This window comes from Dendrobates tinctorius, unplaced genomic scaffold (assembly GCF_039654945.1).
Source record: "Dendrobates tinctorius isolate UK_male_01 unplaced genomic scaffold, ASM3965494v1 ptg000142l, whole genome shotgun sequence".
NCBI classification, from domain to species: domain Eukaryota; kingdom Metazoa; phylum Chordata; class Amphibia; order Anura; family Dendrobatidae; genus Dendrobates; species Dendrobates tinctorius.
Genome location: NW_027361809.1, coordinates 262,006 through 282,046, shown reverse-complemented (window position 1 = coordinate 282,046; position 20,041 = coordinate 262,006). Strand labels below are relative to the sequence as shown.

General features: G+C 54.2%; 1 protein-coding gene across 1 annotated transcript in view; it reads right to left on the bottom strand.

Annotated features, from left to right (window-relative positions):
* Window positions 1-425: 425 nt before the first annotated feature.
* NRIP3 (nuclear receptor interacting protein 3) overlaps window positions 426-20,041 on the bottom strand; it is a 54,580-nt gene continuing 34,964 nt past the window's right edge. The window contains exons 4-7 of the mRNA XM_073545185.1: window positions 3,257-3,393; window positions 2,175-2,227; window positions 1,564-1,661; window positions 426-1,302 (exon numbers count right to left, since the gene is read on the bottom strand). Of these exons, the coding sequence (XP_073401286.1) occupies window positions 1,287-1,302; window positions 1,564-1,661; window positions 2,175-2,227; window positions 3,257-3,393 (304 nt within the window). The 3' untranslated portion in view covers window positions 426-1,286. The remainder of the gene's footprint in view (window positions 1,303-1,563; window positions 1,662-2,174; window positions 2,228-3,256; window positions 3,394-20,041) is intronic.

Sequence of the window (20,041 nt, the reverse complement as noted above, 5' to 3'; positions counted from 1 at the left end):
GATTAGATACACGGCTCAGCAGTCAGTATCACACAGGAGAGGATTAGATACACGGCTCAGCAGTCAGTATCACACAGGAGAGGATTAGATACACGGCCCAGCAGTCAGTATCACACAGGAGAGGATTAGATACACGGCTCAGCAGTCAGTATCACACAGGAGAGGATTAGATACACGGCTCAGCAGTCAGTATCACACAGGAGAGGATTAGATACACGGCTCAGCAGTCAGTATCACACAGTCATCCGCTTCCTATCACATGCCCTCAGTCTCCATCTTCATCTGTGACGTCGTCGTCTCGGCGTTAATCCAGACATTGGCACCAGCCGTCGCTCCTGGTTCTGTGAGGACGCGGTGGTCTTAATGACCAGGAGGCAGAAGCAGCTTAGTGCAGCCATTAATGAGGAGCAGCTGCAGGGCGGGAGGACTTTTCATACCATTTTTTATTATTTTTCCATGTGCAGATACGTTGAGGTTTGACCATCGACGTTTATCTAGAAATCACCAGTCGGCCGTTCCCCTCACCATCTGCTAGTGGGAAGTTTCCCCTCCTGCACTCGTCTCACGACTCGGGCCCGATTCACCAGTTGTGGGGTTGGTTTTTTTTTGTCGCTTTTCTTTTTTTGTCTTTTTGCGCCAAATTCTTGACTTTCAGTCGTGATTTTTCCTTTTTCCCACTTTTGCACCTTTTTGAGCAAAATGCGGCACAATCCTTACAACAGTCGCGCCCAAATCTAACATTTGCGAAAAACGTTTCTGGCATAAAAAATACGTCACTCCGTCGGGCGAGGGTATTTTTGCGCAAAAAAAATCGTAACTTTCTAAAAAGTCCTAAAAAAGGAATCGGCTACAAACAGCTGGGTTACAAAATCCGCAATCACAATAGCGAAAAGATAGAAGAGTGACAAATAAGTAGAAAATAGACTTTAAAAGACGAGTCTGGCACAAAAAAAACAGCAAAAACTAGTGAGATAATGAACCGAGCCCGTACTATGTACCTTACAGGTATGGTGACAATATGTGCAAGCAGTTCCTGCCCTGGCCATGTGGTGGCGCTATGGTGCAGCCGTGTAGAGAGGGTATACACATATATATATCTGCACAGGACACAATGTGACAGCCGGTGTCTACAAATAGCAGAATAATAAAATACATCTAGTATAAAATCTCCAGCTGTAGTGATATCATCAGGAGGAGGGGGGCACAGAGACCACGGCATCACAGGTCCGCGGGCAAACGACGACACGGCGGTGAGAGCAGCGCGGGTTTTCTGTAGTTCTATCTTCTTATGCATCCAATGAACTGATATGAAGAGAGAGGGAAGGGTTAATCCTGAGCGTTATTATTACACTGGTCCATAATAACCATATGATCTATATCCTAGGATCACCCCCCACTCCCTCCCCATTGTGGTCAATCACCCCAAATCCACATGTGGTCTATGTACAAGGGGCTCAAATAAATCCCCTTCATCTGATTGGCTGGAGGACAGGGGAGTAGTCCAGACCTGGGGAACAAATATGGAGGGAGATTCCCAGAGTCCGCCACGCTGCCGGCACTCACCGCTCCTCTGTGGCAGCGCCGCGGCTGGCGATGAACGGCACGACCTCTCTGTCCGCTCTTCCCACTTCCAGATGGTTCTTCTCCAGGTTTATCACACACTAGGAAATGAAGCGGCGTCAGGCGACGCTGATCCCAGTGATTCTGGGCTGCACTCGGTTTCATTGTTCGCAGCGTTTGCCCCTGGTTACAGCACAATGAGCCCTCATAGATACATTGTATCCAGTGCAGGGAGCACAGATAATGGCGTCCATGTATATCCGGACCGCACCGGTGGACACGCACACAATCTTGGCCCTGTGCAGTCCAATAACTTATTATAATGTACAATGCCACCTGTTTTAGAGGTAGAAATAGCCCCCCTCGCCTCTTGGACCCCTGCTCAGGTTGCACCCAGTAGCGTAGGTACCGGGGGGGGGCAGAGGGTGTGTTCGCCCCGGGCCCATTGCTCTGAGGGGGCCCACCCGGAGCTACTGCCACTGGCTTCGCCACCTGAGTTGTAATCAGGGTTACTGGTTAGGGTCCCACACAGATTTTTCACCCCCTCTGAGCTGAACCCCTAGCTACGCCTCTGGTTGCACCAATAATATGTCCGACCCTGCAGACCCTCTTACCTTCAGGGAGCGCAGAGCCTGGAGCCCCAGGGAGAAGATCCGCTCCTTGTCATCTGCAGAGAAGAGGCAGAGATGTGAGGAACCCTCTACACCCCCAGGACTGCCCTTCCACCCCTCTCCATGGCTCATAGATGAAGGGTGTCCTACACCGGTTCACACCCCATACAACCCCTATGGATATGGACTCATAGGATTTGTAGGGTCAAGGTCACTGTTTGCTGTCAGTGATTCGAAACACCACCTGTGTGAGCAGGACTATGTCTGGAGAGGTTTTAGGCCACGTTCACACGTTCAGTATACGGTCAGTATTTTCCATCAGTATTTGTAAGCCAAAGTCAATAGTGGAACAATGAGAGGAAAGTGTGAGGCTTCATCCTCACTGTGAGCTTAGCCTGTAGCTCAGGATGAGTGGTAGTTTTGCAGTAGTTCAAGATCCCCACAGGTTGGAAATCGCTGCCCTAAGGGAACCCAGTTTCCAGATCTGACAATGAAGTCTGCCTGCACTATTGATGAGTACTCCCATCAGCCGCTCCTGCTCTCACTGTTATTAGCGGCAGCAGGTGTAGGCTGATGGGAGCAATAGTCACATCAGCCGCTGTCGTTGTTATCAGTTGCATATAACTCTCATCATCCTCATCTGCTCCCGCTGATCGCCGGTAGAGCAGGGGAGAATGATGAGAGCCTGTTCAGCACCCGGCGCAGGGGAACAGCGCTAACTGTACCGCTGCTTCTCAGGTGCCGGTACGTGTCACCCCGATGACATCCCAGTGTGTCATCCATGTGCACATGTGCGGGACGTTTTGCGGCCCGTGCTACTGTTTAAAAACGGACATGTCAGCGTGTTTTGATCCGAAAAAAACACTGACATGTGAAAACCGTCACCGCACGCACCAGACACATGGATGTCTGAAGGAGGCCTAACAGTCAAGAATGATTCAGCCACAGGGACTCGGACATATTATCCAAGCATGCCCAAGACACTCGGCACCCAAGCATGCTCAGATAACACTTTTTCCAGCACGTTCGCTCATCACTATAACCCTTGATGACGATCGGGTCAGCATGAGGCCCCTAGTACCCACCGATCACGGCAGCGCTGCAGTCCAGGGTCATGCGGCCCAGCGTCACAGTCACACGATCTACCTGACCGATGCTCTTCACGTGGTATGGCAGAGATAAGTTCTCCTCTTTCTTGTGTGACCTGAAATGTTCCTTCAGCCTAAGACAGAGGAAAAGAAGTTGTGACGTCTCCGACTATAGCGGGGTCCGGACGTCGACTCAGTCATGAGTAATCACTGTATAATGAGATCAGCTCCTGTTCACCACTGCTGGCTGTCAGTGACTCTCACTTACAATTGTATACAGTCTAGGCAATCCTCTGTGAGCCAGGCATCTGGGACCTGCACTGATACATTGTAACGCATCACCTGAGCAGGACGTGGTCTGAACGGTTTTCACCCTCTAGAGGTCACTGAAATAGTTTTATAATGGACCTGTCACAAGATTTAATAATATAAACTGCATGCGTCGTTACATAGCTCACTTTCACCTGATGAGGCTGCTGTACTTACTATGATGATCCCTGATAGAATGGCTGTAGGTGTAAATTTATCCATAATCTCTTAGCCTGATTGACAGCTCCTCATTGTCCTCCATGCTGACATCTCACACTGCTCAGCATAAGCTGCAATTCTCCAACAGACTGATGGGGGAGGCAGAGACTGGAGAGCTGTCAAGGTGGATGGGCGGGGATTGGAGAGCTGCCAGGCTGTGTGGGCGGGGACTGGAGAGCTGTCTGTCAAGCTGGGTGGGAGGAGATTAATTACACTTGAACTTCTGAGATCACTTTGTAGCTGGACTGATAAAATGCTCATTTCAACATTGGAATTACATGGCTGTTCTGACCTGGATTTTCATAGTAAGTACACCAGCCACATTAGGTCTAAGAGATCAATTAATAGCATATTTAGTTTGAATTGTGAAATCTGGTGACACATCTGCTTTGATTCGCTGAAGACAATCAGGGACCTGGAAACCCCTGATGAACTGAACACTTGGGGGGTCTGCAATATTTAATGAGGTCCCTCCAAGTCTATGAGAAAGTTGTAGGATATCTCAGGATTATAAGCAGTTACTATGGATCTGTGGGGATTCTACTGTTCGGGGGGCTCCACAGACGCTGAGGGACAACTCCAACCACTATCATCCTCACCTGATAGGACCCAGCCCTGACTACACCCAGCGTGATTATTCATGAAGACAATTGTGCAACGTGGACGGCAGAGCTCCGACTGACAGGAGGTCTCCCGACCCGAGCGTGACAGTTCCATACATTTCCATGAGGCTGTGACGCTCGGGAGACCCTCGGTCAGTCTGTGCACTGCAGACCATGCTCTCATTTCATTCGCACCGGTGTAATCCTCTACTCGTGTTCTCAGTGTCGTTTTTTTTTCCTGCTCCGATCGGTTCGCATTCACCCGTGAAACATCGCACTGCACTTGGATGTCGCCTGAGTGCAGCGATTCCTGCAGACTCCGGCAGCAGAGGAGATGGAGAAATGACTGCGTCTCCGATTCTCTCACGCACAGCACATCGGAGCCGATGCTAGTGGGACCCCGGCCTTAGACTGATGGGAGCAGCTCAGACCACTGTGGAGGCCGTCACCACCTAGTGGTAGGGTGGGGTCATAGTCAGGTGGGTGCACGCTATCTGTACAGCAGTGATGCCAATCACCTGCTCGGTGGTCACATATACTGTGTGTGCCGCTCCAGTAATGGACGGTCACATGTGACCCACTGGGGCAGGGGGTGATCACACTCAGTGTTCGCTCTGAGACTGGGAGGTTGTAGTGTTTACTAGAAGGATAAGGCCGGGGTCACACTAACCGACGCAAAATACGGTCAGTATTTTACATGCGTAATACGGATGAATGTCCCCTAAACAGTGCTCCGTATGTCATCCGTAATCAAGGTGTGGTCGCGTATTTTGCGCATGTCAGCATCTGTATGTAATCTGTATGTAATCCGTATGGCGAGATTTTCTCGCAGGCTTGCAAAATGGACATATAATGGAGCCCTATGACAGGGTTTATACCAGAAACCAAAGAATAGATATAGACACATAGAATGCGTGTGTATATAGATATATATATAGAGATGTATTCTATGTGTCTATATCTATTCTTTCGTTTCTTTATTAAAACTGTTAGTGTGACCCCGGCCTTACGTCGATATCCGCGGCTGGCGCCGGATCGCTATCATCCCGCGACATTGTGCTGCTCAGTTAAATTGCTGCCGCTTCCTGACTGCAGTGCCCTAAATCTGCCAGAGGAGCGCAGCTCCGCACAGCTGTGCACAGTCTACCCGCTGACGCCATTAACCGGCATAATTCCAGGCGCGGGGTCTGTACCTGCGCTGTCTCTTTATAAATCATCTTCACTCTGCAACTAAATGTATCCACATATGATGTCATCTACTCTGTGCTCTGTCATGTCTCATACTCCAGTCACCTCCAGAGCTGCAGTCACTATTCTGCTGTTACATCATGTCTTATCCTCCAACTCTTTTATTTTACAAAATTATCAAAATTACACTCAGAAACAAACCACAATACATAAACTAAAGAAAACCAACATAGACAGACATAAAATGTGCAAAACATGCGCAAACAACTGAAAGTCCAAATCCTTTCCTTGTCCCCCACTGAGCTCGGCAGCTTAGGGTCCCCCAGCAGGAATCCACTGAAAAGAGAATACAAAGAAACATAAACCCCACTCCCCACTCTCACCCCATTCACCCCCATTCACACCTCACCGATTTTACTAGTTTACTATTTACAATTTTACTATTTACAAAAACCAAACGAAAATAACCCTTTCCTGGCCCTCCGCCTTGAAAAAAAACAAGAACTCTGCCACTTTGGCCGACAAACCTTACCTCCTATTACACAGCAAAGATTTTTTTTTTTTTTTTTCCTCTCCCACACATGGCAACAAGTTCGCAGCCTTTTTTTTCCCACCACCTTGCACCGCAGGTCCTACAAGTTTGTAGCCTTGTCACTGCAAAATCTGGTCCACGAAAGTTTATGGCCTTTTGATTCCACACGAAAATTATTTCCAGGGTCCGCAGAGTCTACTTCTCCTGCCCTGCTCCTTCATGTTGCTCTTGGCATCCGGTCATCCATCCACCACCCCCCATGCACCCCCCTCCCAACCTGACTACACCCCATCCACACATTCTAACTAAAAAAACAAAAAAAACGTGTGTTATATGCTTTTTCTTTTGCCAAAGCACAACCAAAAGACATTTTCCAAAACTCTCAATACCATCCCATCTACTTACGCATTAATATGCAAACTAAACACAGCATTTACATACCCAAGGCCCAAGTTTGGCACCTGTAAGCCCAATATCCATTATATGTCCTGTTTTTAAAACAAAAAGCTAAGGTGGCATGCACCAGCCCACCACCAGGAAAACGGGGTTCTAGAGGCTCCATCCCTCACTAACACATTCATCCTATCCCTCAAGAACTAAGACTGTCCCTACTTCTGTCCCTAAAAAAAGAAACCTGTCCCTATCTGTCCCTACCTGCCCCTACTCTACCTAACTTATCATAACTAACTCTCTATCTGTCCCTCCCTGTCCCTATCTGCCCCTACTTCTGTCCCTAACACACCCAGTGAAACTTATGCTATCCCTACCCTCATTCACACGGAGCTAGCTCTCCCTTGAGTGCGTTTTTAAAAGGAGAGGCCTCTCCAAAGCCAAGAGGCCTTCCTCACACCCAACCTTTCGAACTCCAAAGAACGGACCTTCACCAGGTCACCCAAGATGTTTCCTACCACCTCATCCCTTGGGAGGGTTTTTTTCCGCGTCGTAACTAGGCACCGTGCATTCCAAGTGTGGAACCTAACCGCTGCACTGACTAGGAATAAAGTGCACGGGTCCCGGCCACCCAGGGATCTGAACGCTCCATAGGCCCATTCAGCGTAGGAGAGGGACGCCAGCCGCGGCCAACGTATGGAGGCACCCACCCTATTGTAAACCTCTGCATTAAAGGGACAATGAAGCAGGAAGTGCTCCATGCTTTCCAGCACGTCGCCACACTCCTCACGAGGGCAACCCCGGTCATCGGAGTTCCTGCACTTCAAGTTGTCCCTTACATACAGCCTCCTGTGGAAGCAACGCCAGGTCAAGTCCCAAAACTTCATGGGGATCCGCTTAGAATTTAAAAGCCCCAGCCCGACCTCCAGATCCCGGCCTGGGCAATCCTTAAGGGCCAGGGGCTTCTGGAAATGGGTCAACAGGACCCTCCTGTCAAGGCACTGCCTCGACATGGTCCTGATTTCCCACATTCCCAGACCCCACCGGCGGATCACCTTCAGAACCGGGGTAGCGTAAGCCGGAAGATGCCCATGAGGTGTGCGTAGGTCCTTCACCCGCCCTCCTGTCTCCCATTCCTGGAAGAAAGGCCAAAGCCAACCCTTGCAGGAGACTACCCACGGAGGAGCCCTCTCTAGCCAGAGGTTAGAGATGTTAGTCTTAAGAAAGGTGTTTACTAGAAACACCACCGGGTTGACCATACCCAACCCGCCTAGTCTCCTCGTACGGTATGTAACCTCCCTCTTGATTAGGTTAAGCCTATTCCCCCATAACAATTGGAAGAACAGGCTATAGACCCGCGTCCAGAGAGGTTCCGGCAAGATGCACACACTGCCCAGGTATATCAATAAAGGTAGCAGATAGCCTTTAGCCAGGGCAACCCTTTCCCTCAGGGTTAAAGACCAACCCTTCCATTGGTCCACCTTTTGGGCGGCGATCTTAAGTCTGCCCTCCCAATTTTGCTGGGGGTAGTCCCCGGGGCCAAATTCGATGCCTAGAATTTTGGCGGTGGCCTGGGGCCCTGGAAGGGTGTCCGGGAGATCAAAACTAGGATCTCCCCCTCCCAGCCAGAGACTTTCACACTTATCCCGGTTGATCATGGACCCGGATGCCTCCGAGTAGCGCACTACCTCCGACATGACCCAGTCCGCCTCCCCTCTCGAGGATACGAACAGGGAAACATCATCGGCGTACGCCACCACCCTCAGAGAGGAGCCAGAGCCCGCCCGGTCCATCCCGACTCCCGCCAACGGTCCACGATCTACCCTCCTTAAGAAGGGATCGATCGCGAACACGTATAAAAGCGGGCTCAGCGGACAGCCCTGACGGACCCCAGAACCCACCTCAAAAGGACGACCTGACCAACCATTCACCAGCGGAAAAGTCTCAGCCCCTTGGTACAAGATCTCTAACCATTTTACAAACCTCCCAGGCAGACCATACCTCAAAAGGACGGACCAGAGGTACTCGTGGTTGACCCGGTCAAAGGCTTTCGCTTGATCTAATGACAGCAAGTACCCCTTCCAGTGACCTGCCCTACCCTGCTCCACTGCCTCTCGGACACCGAGCACAGCACTAAAAGTACTGCGGCCTGGAACAGAGCAATGCTGGGCCCCTGAAAGGAGCCGGGGTGCAAACTTCACCAGCCGATTAAACAGCACCTTGGCCAGAACCTTCCGGTCCGTATCGAGAAGCGCTATGGGACGCCAGTTCTCGATTCGGGACGGATCCTTACCCTTTGACAGAATAATGAGGGCTGACTTCCTCATTGAGCCGGGAAGAGTGCCCGAGGAGAGACACTCATTAAAGACCCCTGTCAAGAGGGGGACCAAGGAGTCCCTAAAAGTCTTATAGAACTCAGATGTTAAGCCATCCGGACCTGGCGATTTCTTGAGCCGAAGCCCATCAATGGCCAGTCTCACTTCCTCTTCCCTGATTTCTTCTGCCAAAACACCAAGAGAGGGGTCACCCCCTGGCTCAGGGATGGCTTCAGCCAGGAAAGCCGACATCCTGTCCCGATCCAGATCCTTCTTTTCCAAGAGGTGTGAGTAGAAGGATCTGACCACCTCCAGGATCCCTGATTTGGATCTGTTCAGGGACCCCGTACTGTCGATCAGTCCTGTCACCATCTTACAATTCACTGACATCTTACAGTTTCTGTAAGGGTCGGGCGAGCGGTACTTCCCGAAGTCCCTCTCAAAAACCAAAGATGTGTGCCTATCATACTGACACCTCTTGAGCAAAGATTTCACTCTGGAGATTTCCTCTCGGTCACCTCCAGTCGAGACAAGCTGCTCGAGTTTCCTCCCCAGAGCCTGGTACAAGCGGTGCCTGTTCAGACTCCTGAGGCTCGAGAGCTGACGGAAGAACCCCGCCACCCGCTTTTTGAAGATCTCCCACCACTCTGACTTACTACTACAGAGATCCAACAGCGGTACCTGGCTCTGAAGAAAATCCTCGAAGGATTGTCTCACCTCCGCTTCTTCCAGCAGGGACGAATTGAGCTTCCACAGCCCTCTTCCCATCCGAGGAGTCTCTGCAACATTCAGAGAAAAGAAAATTAGACAGTGATCGGAGAACTCCACCTCAACGGCGGACACAGCAGAAAAGATGGCGTCCTCCTTCAAAAAAAACCTGTCTATTCTAGACCTACAGCTACCCCTATGGTAGGTGAAACCTCCGTGACCTGGGGTGTGCCGGATGTGGGCATCCACCAGGCGAGCTTCACTGGCTATGCTATTCAACGCGACGCTATCATAAGCCAGGCGATCTCCGGGACCCCCCCGGTCACGGGACCTCGTAATGGTGTTGAAGTCCCCACCGAAGACCACCTGTCGGCTCGTAAAAAGAAAGGGCTTGATCCTCAGGAAGAGACATTTGCGGTCCCACTTGGACTGCGGGCCGTAGATGTTGATGAGCCGGAGCTCTTGTCCCCTCATGAAGACATCTAGGATCAGGCACCTCCCCATTTCCAACTCAGTAACCCGTCGGCATTCAACTGCTGCAGTCTTAAAAAGGACTGCCACCCCGCTATACGGCTCGGCCGCAAGAGACCAGTATGAGGGCCCGCACCTCCACTCCCTCCGTGCTTTATAGATGGCCCCCATGTCTGTTAGTCTGGTCTCTTGCAAGAATAAAATTTCTGCCTCAATCCGGGAGAAAAAATCAAAGGCCGTGAAGCGAGCCGCATCTGACTTAATGCTGGCGACATTAATAGACGCCAGCGTCAACGGGGCGAGTTCAGCCATCATGGGTGATCGAGTTGGATGGCCAATTTCTTCCCTACCCCGCTATTACCTCCTCCTGGGGAGGGGTCAGACACCTTCCTTTTCAGGGAAGCTCCCGACGTGTCCATCCCACCCCCCCCGGTGTCCTCGCCCCCGGGTTCCAGGTCTGTCCCCCCCTCAGGAGGAGCAATGCCCCCTGAGGGACGGACTCCGCCATCCCCCGAAGGACCCTCCGGTGTTACCCCCGGCCCAGTACCCTCGTCTTGCGGTTCATCATCTGAACCCCCGAGGGCGCTGAACCGGTTGGAGAGTCTGATCAGAGGGGGGTCAGCGGGCCCTTCCGTATGCACCCTTGTGGTCGGGGGCGGGGGGGACTTTGAAGGCTTGTCAGCCTTCCTCCCCACCGCTTTGCGCTTGGCACGCCTGGTTTTGCCACCTGGTGCTGTAGGCTGCTCTTGGACATCCTCATCAACACTTTCATACTGAGAGGAATTGTCCGAGTCAGCCGCTTTCTCCTCTCTCTCCATCCTCCTGATCTCCTCACTCACCGCACTCTCCCCCAGGGCCTCAGAGGCTTTGGCCACGGGCCTGGAGGGAGGAGCAGGCATCACCCCGGTTGCCCGAGGCTCCACCTGTCCCTTACCTCCCTGGCGTTTTTCCTGCCTCCGCTGGTACGCGGGGCCCCTTGCAGCATTGCCCTTCCTCACTGGCCCCTCAGCCCTTCCCCCTTCGCCACCACCTGCCACAGCAGAAGCAGCGCCACCGGGGGTTGCCCCCCCGCGGTCTCCCCCCACCGGGCCTGTGGCGGCATTAGAGAAAGAGCGAGGGCAGCGGCTGAGAGGGTGACCCAGGTCACCACACAGGTGGCACCGAATGTCTTTGCACAAGGCAGCCAGGTGACCTACCCCACCACACAACGCGCACTTCTGCACCTTGCAGTTGGCGCTGAAGTGAGTGGGGTCGCCGCACTTGTGGCAGACCTTCGGTTGCCCCTGGTAGAAGACCAGGATCCTGTCCCTTCCCAGGAACGCCGAGGAAGGGATGTGGGTGACCGTGCCGCCGGAAACCTTCAATTTGACCATGAAGGTCCAGCCCCCCGACCAGATGCCAAACTCGTCCCTGTTCTTTTTTGGGACCTCGGTGACCTCCCCGTAACGGGAAAGCCACGTCATGATGTCCACGCCTGCGAGTGACTCGTTACATGTAACCACGGTCACTCGCTTGACGGAATTTTGGCGAGACACCGCTTGAGCCACGAAGTCTCGCCATCCGGGCTCTTCCCGCACCAGCTCGTAGTTTGACCAGAAGAGCTCAAGCCCCTCTGGCCGCACGAAGCTGACGTCGAAGAAGCGGGACGCCGAAGGGTGTATCAGGGCAAAGATGTCATTCGCCCCGAAGCCCATCTTAAGGAGGAGCTCCACCACCTTGCTCCTAGGTGGACTAGCTTCACTGCCCCCCCACCTAAGACGGACCACATTCCTTCTTGGCGGCCCCTGCCCGGCTGTGGGGAGAGACCAAACAGTCCCTCCCTCCCTTTGATTTTGGAAGGCTGCTAGGCCATGTCTCTCTATCCAGAAAGACAGGTCCACTGTCCTCCCCTCTACCATGATCGATCTTTCTCCCCTTTGGAGGGCCTCCAGGAAACGGCGGTGCAAACCGCCGTCCCCGGAGCCCGGAGGCGAGGAGACCCCCCCGGAACCACCCCGACCCCCAGCCGCGACCCCCGCATAATTACGTTGGGGCCTCACGGCTGGGGGGGCAGACGGGCCAGCCCTCCCACCACTACCACCACTTGTGCCAGCACCCTCATTCACTCTCCCGTTCACTCTTTTATTATTTCCACTCGCTCCGGCACTCACTCCAGCATTTACTGCCACATTCACACTCGCACTCACTCCCTCATCCATATCGCTCACATCACCATTTATGTCCTCAAACAGCTCTTCAAAAATATCTCCTATCTCACTCCCACTCTCACTTCCAGATAGACCACTATTTACATTAGCAGACTTGGTGTTGCAGTACCCCTGCCTGCCTGCTGGGGGCCCTGACTGGCCAGTGCTCTGCTCCTTGGAGCTGCTGGCACTGCTCCAACTCTTGTCCAGGAGTGCCGCTGCCCCTTTAAATACCTCCGAGCAGAGCGCACTCAGTACGCCCTGCCCGAGCCTGGGAGCAGCAGCAGCTCCTGGGTTCTCTGGCTCCACTTTTTTTCCTTTTTGCGGTGTCTTTGCACTGAGGACAGGGACGGCCACTGCCACCGCACCCTGCCCTCTGCTGTTCGCCCCCGCCGGCTTCCCAAGGAGCGCCAGAGCCCCCGCACCACCAGATGGAGGTAAGCGGGCTGGGGACCCCGACAACTCCCTACCGACTTTTGGGGGCACTATGCTGCTTGAGGGGGTAGGCGGGACAGGAGGCAGTGGGCCCGCCAAGGCCACGCCCCCCCCGCCGGCCGCAGCCACCCCGGGCAGAGCAGTGACCCCTTGCGAGGCCACGCCCTCCCCAGGTGACGCGGGAACAGCGGGCGGGACAGCGGCCGAGGAGGACACGCCCCCCCCGCATGCCGCAGCCTTTGCAGGCTGGGCAACACTCGGGGAGGCCACGCCCCCCTCACGGACTGTCACTGCGCCCCTGAACCCACCACTTGATGTTGGCAGGGCTGGCCACTCCCCCTCATCGCCCAGCGGCGGCGGTGCCCCCAGCACGGACCCCTTTTTGGGTCTACGCGCCGGGGACCCCGCTCTTGCCACGGGCGCCGTCAGAGGAGCTACCAGCCCCTTGCATTTTTTTAGCTGCTGCTTCACAGCAGCCTCCACGCCCTTTCTAGGTCTCTGGACCCCGATAAGTGGACCAGACTTAACGGACCCGTGCGTGGGGGATCCAGAGACCCCAGCACTCACCGCCGGAGGTGCGGTCCTGGCTGTACCCGTGCTGAGCGCCAGGCCAGCCCCCCCTGCCACCGGGGACTGAGCCCGGACACCACTACTGCCAATACCGCCAGCGGCTGTTACACCACTGGCACCAGCACCGACCTCCATGTCGCTGCCTGAACCCTCACCGCCACCACCAGATGTGACGGTAAGGTCCAGGCACACATCACTCTCCCCGCGCCCCCGCTGCGGACCCACCACAGGGCCCGAGCCGGGGTGGGCAGCGGGTTCCATACAGCGGGACAGAGGGGCCCCGGAAAGAGGGACAAACATAAGTTTGTCAGCCACGGTGTTTTTTGGCTTGCGCTTGTTTTTTTTCTTTTTCCTCTTTCCGGTTGCCTCGTCCTCAGGGCAGACCTCATCCCCAAAGAGCAGTGTGCCAAACCGCTCTGGGGACTCGATCTGCCTCACCTGTTGTAGGACGAGGCAGCCCCCCTCACTACTACTGTCCCCACTCCCACCAGCCTCCCCCTCGCCCCCACTTTCCTCCGAGTAACTGGAGTCCGGTGGGAGAGCCACTTGCTCAGGGGCCACCCCGCTGCATGTTACCTGGGTGTTGTTGCTCACCAGGCCTTCAGGTGGGGCAGGCGTAGATGTTCCACCATCCTCCTCTTCGTGCTCCACCTGGCAGGGGCCTCCCGACCCCCCAGGAGACCCTCCGGTCATGGCTCTAAACCGGTCATCATTTTTCAGTTTCTCTGCAAAGGGGCCGCTCCCACTCAGGATAGCCGCCCGTATCTCCTCCAAGGCCCTGATAGCCCCCTTCAGCCTCTCCACCGTGGCGGAGACCTCAGCTCGTCTCGAGGCGGGGAGCCGGTTCTTAGCCACCGCTCGTGCTCCCCTTAACTCCTCCCGGAGTTTTCCCAGCTGTTTGGCGGCCTCCTCATATTCGCAGAGGTGCGCATGGATGCGGGAGGCGTAGATGGTGGATGGCTCTCCCTCAGCTCTGGAGCCCCAGATGTTGGGGGGCTCTGCCACTGCACCTCTGCTCTGGGCCGCCACTCCTCCGGGAGGAGGAGCCGCCACGGTACCAGCTTCGGGGGGCCCGGTGTCCCGGGGCTCCTGGGTCCTGCGACCCCCTCTCTCCTGGCTCCGTCTCTTCCCCATCTCCCTGGGACTGGCTGGCTGCACCCTGGCCTCTGGATGGTGCTGAGGCCCCCCACCCCCAGCTGGCTTGCCGGGGGATGGGAGCCAGGGGCACAGCCCCGGCGCTCAGTCCCAGGGAAAGTCCTCTTTCCTGGGAAGGGGGCAGATGGAAAGTCCTTGCAGGAAAAAACCTCCCTTCCCAGGAGCTTAGCAAGGCCCTAGCCTGCAGATGCTCAGCACAGATGCTCCTCCTCTTCCTGGGCGTGCTCTATTCTCCAGTCACCTCCAGAGCTGCAGTCACTATTCTGCTGTTACATCGTGTCTTATCCTCCAACTCTTTTATTTTACAAAATTATCAAAATTACACTCAGAAACAAACCACAATACATAAACTAAAGAAAACCAACATAGACAGACATAAAATGTGCAAAACATGCGCAAACAACTGAAAGTCCAAATCCTTTCCTTGTCCTCCACTGAGCTCGGCAGCTTAGGGTCCCCCAGCAGGAATCCACTTAAAAGAGAATACAAAGAAACATAAACCCCACTCCCCACTCTCACCCCATTCACCCCCATTCACACCTCACCGATTTTACTGGTTTACTATTTACAATTTTACTATTTACAAAAACCAAACGAAAATAACCCTTTCCTGGCCCTCCGCCTTGAAAAAAAACAAGAACTCTGCCACTTTGGCCGACAAACCTTACCTCCTATTACACAGCAAAGATTTTTTTTTTTTTTTCTCTCCCACACATGGCAACAAGTTCGCAGCCTTTTTTCCCACCACCTTGCACCGCAGGTCCTACAAGTTTGTAGCCTTGTCACTGCAAAATCTGGTCCACGAAAGTTTATGGCCTTTTGATTCCACACGAAAACTATTTCCAGGGTCCGCAGAGTCTACTTCTCCTGCCCTGCTCCTTTGCTCCTTCATGTTGCTCTTGGCATCCGGTCATCCATCCACCACCCCCCATGCACCCCCCTCCCAACCTGACTACACCCCATCCACACATTCTAACTAAAAAAACAAAAAAACGTGTGTTATATGTTTTTCCTTTTACCAAAGCACAACCAAAAGACATTTTCCAAAACTCTCAATACCATCCCATCTACTTACGCATTAATATACAAACTAAACACAGCATTTACATACCCAAGGCCCAAGTTTGGCACCTGTAAGCCCAATATCCATTATATGTCCTGTTTTTAAAACAAAAAGCTAAGGTGGCATGCACCAGCCCACCACCAGGAAAACGGGGTTCTAGAGGCTCCATCCCTCACTAACACATTCATCCTATCCCTCAAGAACTAAGACTGTCCCTACTTCTGTCCCTAAAAAAGAAACCTGTCCCTATCTGTCCCTACCTGCCCCTACTCTACCTAACTTATCATAACTAACTCTCTATCTGTCCCTCAGTGCCTGTCCCTCCCTGTCCCTATCTGCCCCTACTTCTGTCCCTAACACACCCAGTGAAACTTATGCTATCCCTACCCTCATTCACACGGAGCTAGCTCTCCCTTGAGTGCGTTTTTAAAAGGAGAGGCCTCTCCAAAGCCAAGAGGCCTTCCTCACACCCAACCTTTCGAACTCCAAAGAACGGACCTTCACCAGGTCACCCAAGATGTTTCCTACCACCTCATCCCTTGGGAGGGTTTTTTTCCGCGTCGTAACTAGGCACCGTGCATTCCAAGTGTGGAACCTAACCGCTGCACTGACTAGGAATAAAGTGCACGGGTCCCGGCCACCCAGGAATCTGAACGCTCCATAGGCCCATTCAGCGTAGGAGAGGGACGCCAGCCGCGGCCAACGTATGGAGGCACCCACCCTGTTGTAAACCTCTGCATTAAAGGGACAATGAAGCAGGAAGTGCTCCATGCTTTCCAGCACGTCGCCACACTCCTCACGAGGGCAACCCCGGTCATCGGCGTTCCTGCACTTCAAGTTGTCCCTTACATACAGCCTCCCGTGGAAGCAACGCCAGGTCAAGTCCCAAAACTTCATGGGGATCCGCTTAGAATTTAAAAGCCCCAGCCCGACCTCCAGATCCCGGCCTGGGCAATCCTTAAGGGCCAGGGGCTTCTGGAAATGGGTCAACAGGACCCTCCTGTCAAGGCACTGCCTCGACATGGTCCTGATTTCCCACATTCCCAGACCCCACCGGCGGATCACCTTCAGAACCGGGGTAGCATAAGCCGGGAGATGCCCATGAGGTGTGCGTAGGTCCTTCACCCGCCCTCCTGTCTCCCATTCCTGGAAGAAAGGCCAAAGCCAACCCTTGCAGGAGACTACCCACGGAGGAGCCCTCTCTAGCCAGAGGTTGGAGATGTTAGTCTTAAGAAAGGTGTTTACTAGAAACACCACCGGGTTGACCATACCCAACCCGCCTAGTCTCCTCGTACGGTATGTAACCTCCCTCTTGATTAGGTTAAGCCTATTCCCCCATAACAATTGGAAGAACAGGCTATAGACCCGCGTCCAGAGAGGTTCCGGCAAGATGCACACACTGCCCAGGTATATCAATAAAGGTAGCAGATAGCCTTTAGCCAGGGCAACCCTTTCCCTCAGGGTTAAAGACCAACCCTTCCATTGGTCCACCTTTTGGGCGGCGATCTTAAGTCTGCCCTCCCAATTTTGCTGGGGGTAGTCCCCGGGGCCAAATTCGATGCCTAGAATTTTGGCGGTGGCCTGGGGCCCTGGAAGGGTGTCCGGGAGATCAAAACTAGGATCTCCCCCTCCCAGCCAGAGACTTTCACACTTATCCCGGTTGATCATGGACCCGGATGCCTCCGAGTAGCGCACTACCTCCGACATGACCGTGTCCGCCTCCCCTCTCGAGGATACGAACAGGGAAACATCATCGGCGTACGCCACCACCCTCAGAGAGGAGCCAGAGCCCGCCCGGTCCATCCCGACTCCCGCCAACGGTCCACGATCTACCCTCCTTAAGAAGGGATCGATCGCGAACACGTATAAAAGCGGGCTCAGCGGACAGCCCTGACGGACCCCAGAACCCACCTCAAAAGGGCGACCTGACCAACCATTCACCAGCGGAAAAGTCTCAGCCCCTTGGTACAAGATCTCTAACCATTTTACAAACCTCCCAGGCAGACCATACCTCAAAAGGACGGACCAGAGGTACTCGTGGTTGACCCGGTCAAAGGCTTTCGCTTGATCTAATGACAGCAAGTACCCCTTCCAGTGACCTGCCCTACCCTGCTCCACTGCCTCTCGGACACCGAGCACAGCACTAAAAGTACTGCGGCCTGGAACAGAGCAATGCTGGGCCCCTGAAAGGAGCCGGGGTGCAAACTTCACCAGCCGATTAAACAGCACCTTGGCCAGAACCTTCCGGTCCGTATCGAGAAGCGCTATGGGACGCCAGTTCTCGATTCGGGACGGATCCTTACCCTTTGACAGAATAATGAGGGCTGACTTCCTCATTGAGCCGGGAAGAGTGCCCGAGGAGAGACACTCATTAAAGACCCCTGTCAAGAGGGGGACCAAGGAGTCCCTAAAAGTCTTATAGAACTCAGATGTTAAGCCATCCGGACCTGGCGATTTCTTGAGCCGAAGCCCATCAATGGCCAGTCTCACTTCCTCTTCCCTGATTTCTTCTGCCAAAACACCAAGAGAGGGGTCACCCCCTGGCTCAGGGATGGCTTCAGCCAGGAAAGCCGACATCCTGTCCCGATCCAGATCCTTCTTTTCCAAGAGGTGTGAGTAGAAGGATCTGACTACCTCCAGGATCCCTGATTTGGATCTGTTCAGGGACCCCGTACTGTCGATCAGTCCTGTCACCATCTTACAATTCACTGACATCTTACAGTTTCTGTAAGGGTCGGGCGAGCGGTACTTCCCGAAGTCCCTCTCAAAAACCAAGGATGTGTGCCTATCATACTGACACCTCTTGAGCAAAGACTTCACTCTGGAGATTTCCTCTCGGTCACCTCCAGTCGAGACAAGCTGCTCGAGTTTCCTCCCCAGAGCCTGGTACAAGCGGTGCCTGTTCAGACTCCTGAGGCTCGAGAGCTGACGGAAGAACCCCGCCACCCGCTTTTTGAAGATCTCCCACCACTCTGACTTACTACTACAGAGATCCAACAGCGGTACCTGGCTCTGAAGAAAATCCTCGAAGGATTGTCTCACCTCCGCTTCTTCCAGCAGGGACGAATTGAGCTTCCACAGCCCTCTTCCCATCCGAGGAGTCTCTGCAACATTCAGAGAAAAGAAAATTAGACAGTGATCGGAGAACTCCACCTCAACGGCGGACACAGCAGAAAAGATGGCGTCCTCCTTCAAAAAAACCTGTCTATTCTAGACCTACAGCTACCCCTATGGTAGGTGAAACCTCCGTGACCTGGGGTGTGCCGGATGTGGGCATCCACCAGGCGAGCTTCACTGGCTATGCTATTCAACGCGACGCTATCATAAGCCAGGCGATCTCCGGGACCCCCCCGGTCACGGGACCTCGTAATGGTGTTGAAGTCCCCACCGAAGACCACCTGTCGGCTCGTAAAAAGAAAGGGCTTGATCCTCAGGAAGAGACATTTGCGGTCCCACTTGGACTGCGGGCCGTAGATGTTGATGAGCCGGAGCTCTTGTCCCCTCATGAAGACATCTAGGATCAGGCACCTCCCCATTTCCAACTCAGTAACCCGTCGGCATTCAACTGCTGCAGTCTTAAAAAGGACTGCCACCCCGCTATACGGCTCGGCCGCAAGAGACCAGTATGAGGGCCCGCACCTCCACTCCTTCCGTGCTTTATAGATGGCCCCCATGTCTGTTAGTCTGGTCTCTTGCAAGAATAAAATTTCTGCCTCAATCCGGGAGAAAAAATCAAAGGCCGTGAAGCGAGCCGCATCTGACTTAATGCTGGCGACATTAATAGACGCCAGCGTCAACGGGGCGAGTTCAGCCATCATGGGTGATCGAGTTGGATGGCCAATTTCTTCCCTACCCCGCTATTACCTCCTCCTGGGGAGGGGTCAGACACCTTCCTTTTCAGGGAAGCTCCCGACGTGTCCATCCCACCCCCCCCGGTGTCCTCGCCCCCGGGTTCCAGGTCTGTCCCCCCTCAGGAGGAGCAATGCCCCCTGAGGGACGGACTCCGCCATCCCCTGAAGGACCCTCTGGTGTTGCCCCCGGCCCAGTACCCTCGTCTTGCGGTTCATCATCTGAACCCCCGAGGGCGCTGAACCGGTTGGAGAGTCTGATCAGAGGGGGGTCAGCGGGCCCTTCCGTATGCACCCTTGTGGTCGGGGGTGGGGGGGACTTTGAAGGCTTGTCAGCCTTCCTCCCCACCGCTTTGCGCTTGGCACGCCTGGTTTTGCCACCTGGTGCTGTAGGCTGCTCTTGGACATCCTCATCAACACTTTCATACTGAGAGGAATTGTCCGAGTCAGCCGCTTTCTCCTCTCTCTCCATCCTCCTGATCTCCTCACTCACCGCACTCTCCCCCAGGGCCTCAGAGGCTTTGGCCACGGGCCTGGAGGGAGGAGCAGGCATCACCCCGGTTGCCCGAGGCTCCACCTGTCCCTTACCTCCCTGGCGTTTTTCCTGCCTCCGCTGGTACGCGGGGCCCCTTGCAGCATTGCCCTTCCTCACTGGCCCCTCAGCCCTTCCCCCTTCGCCACCACCTGCCACAGCAGAAGCAGCGCCACCGGGGGTTGCCCCTCCGCGGTCTCCCCCCACCGGGCCTGTGGCGGCATTAGAGAAAGAGCGAGGGCAGCGGCTGAGAGGGTGA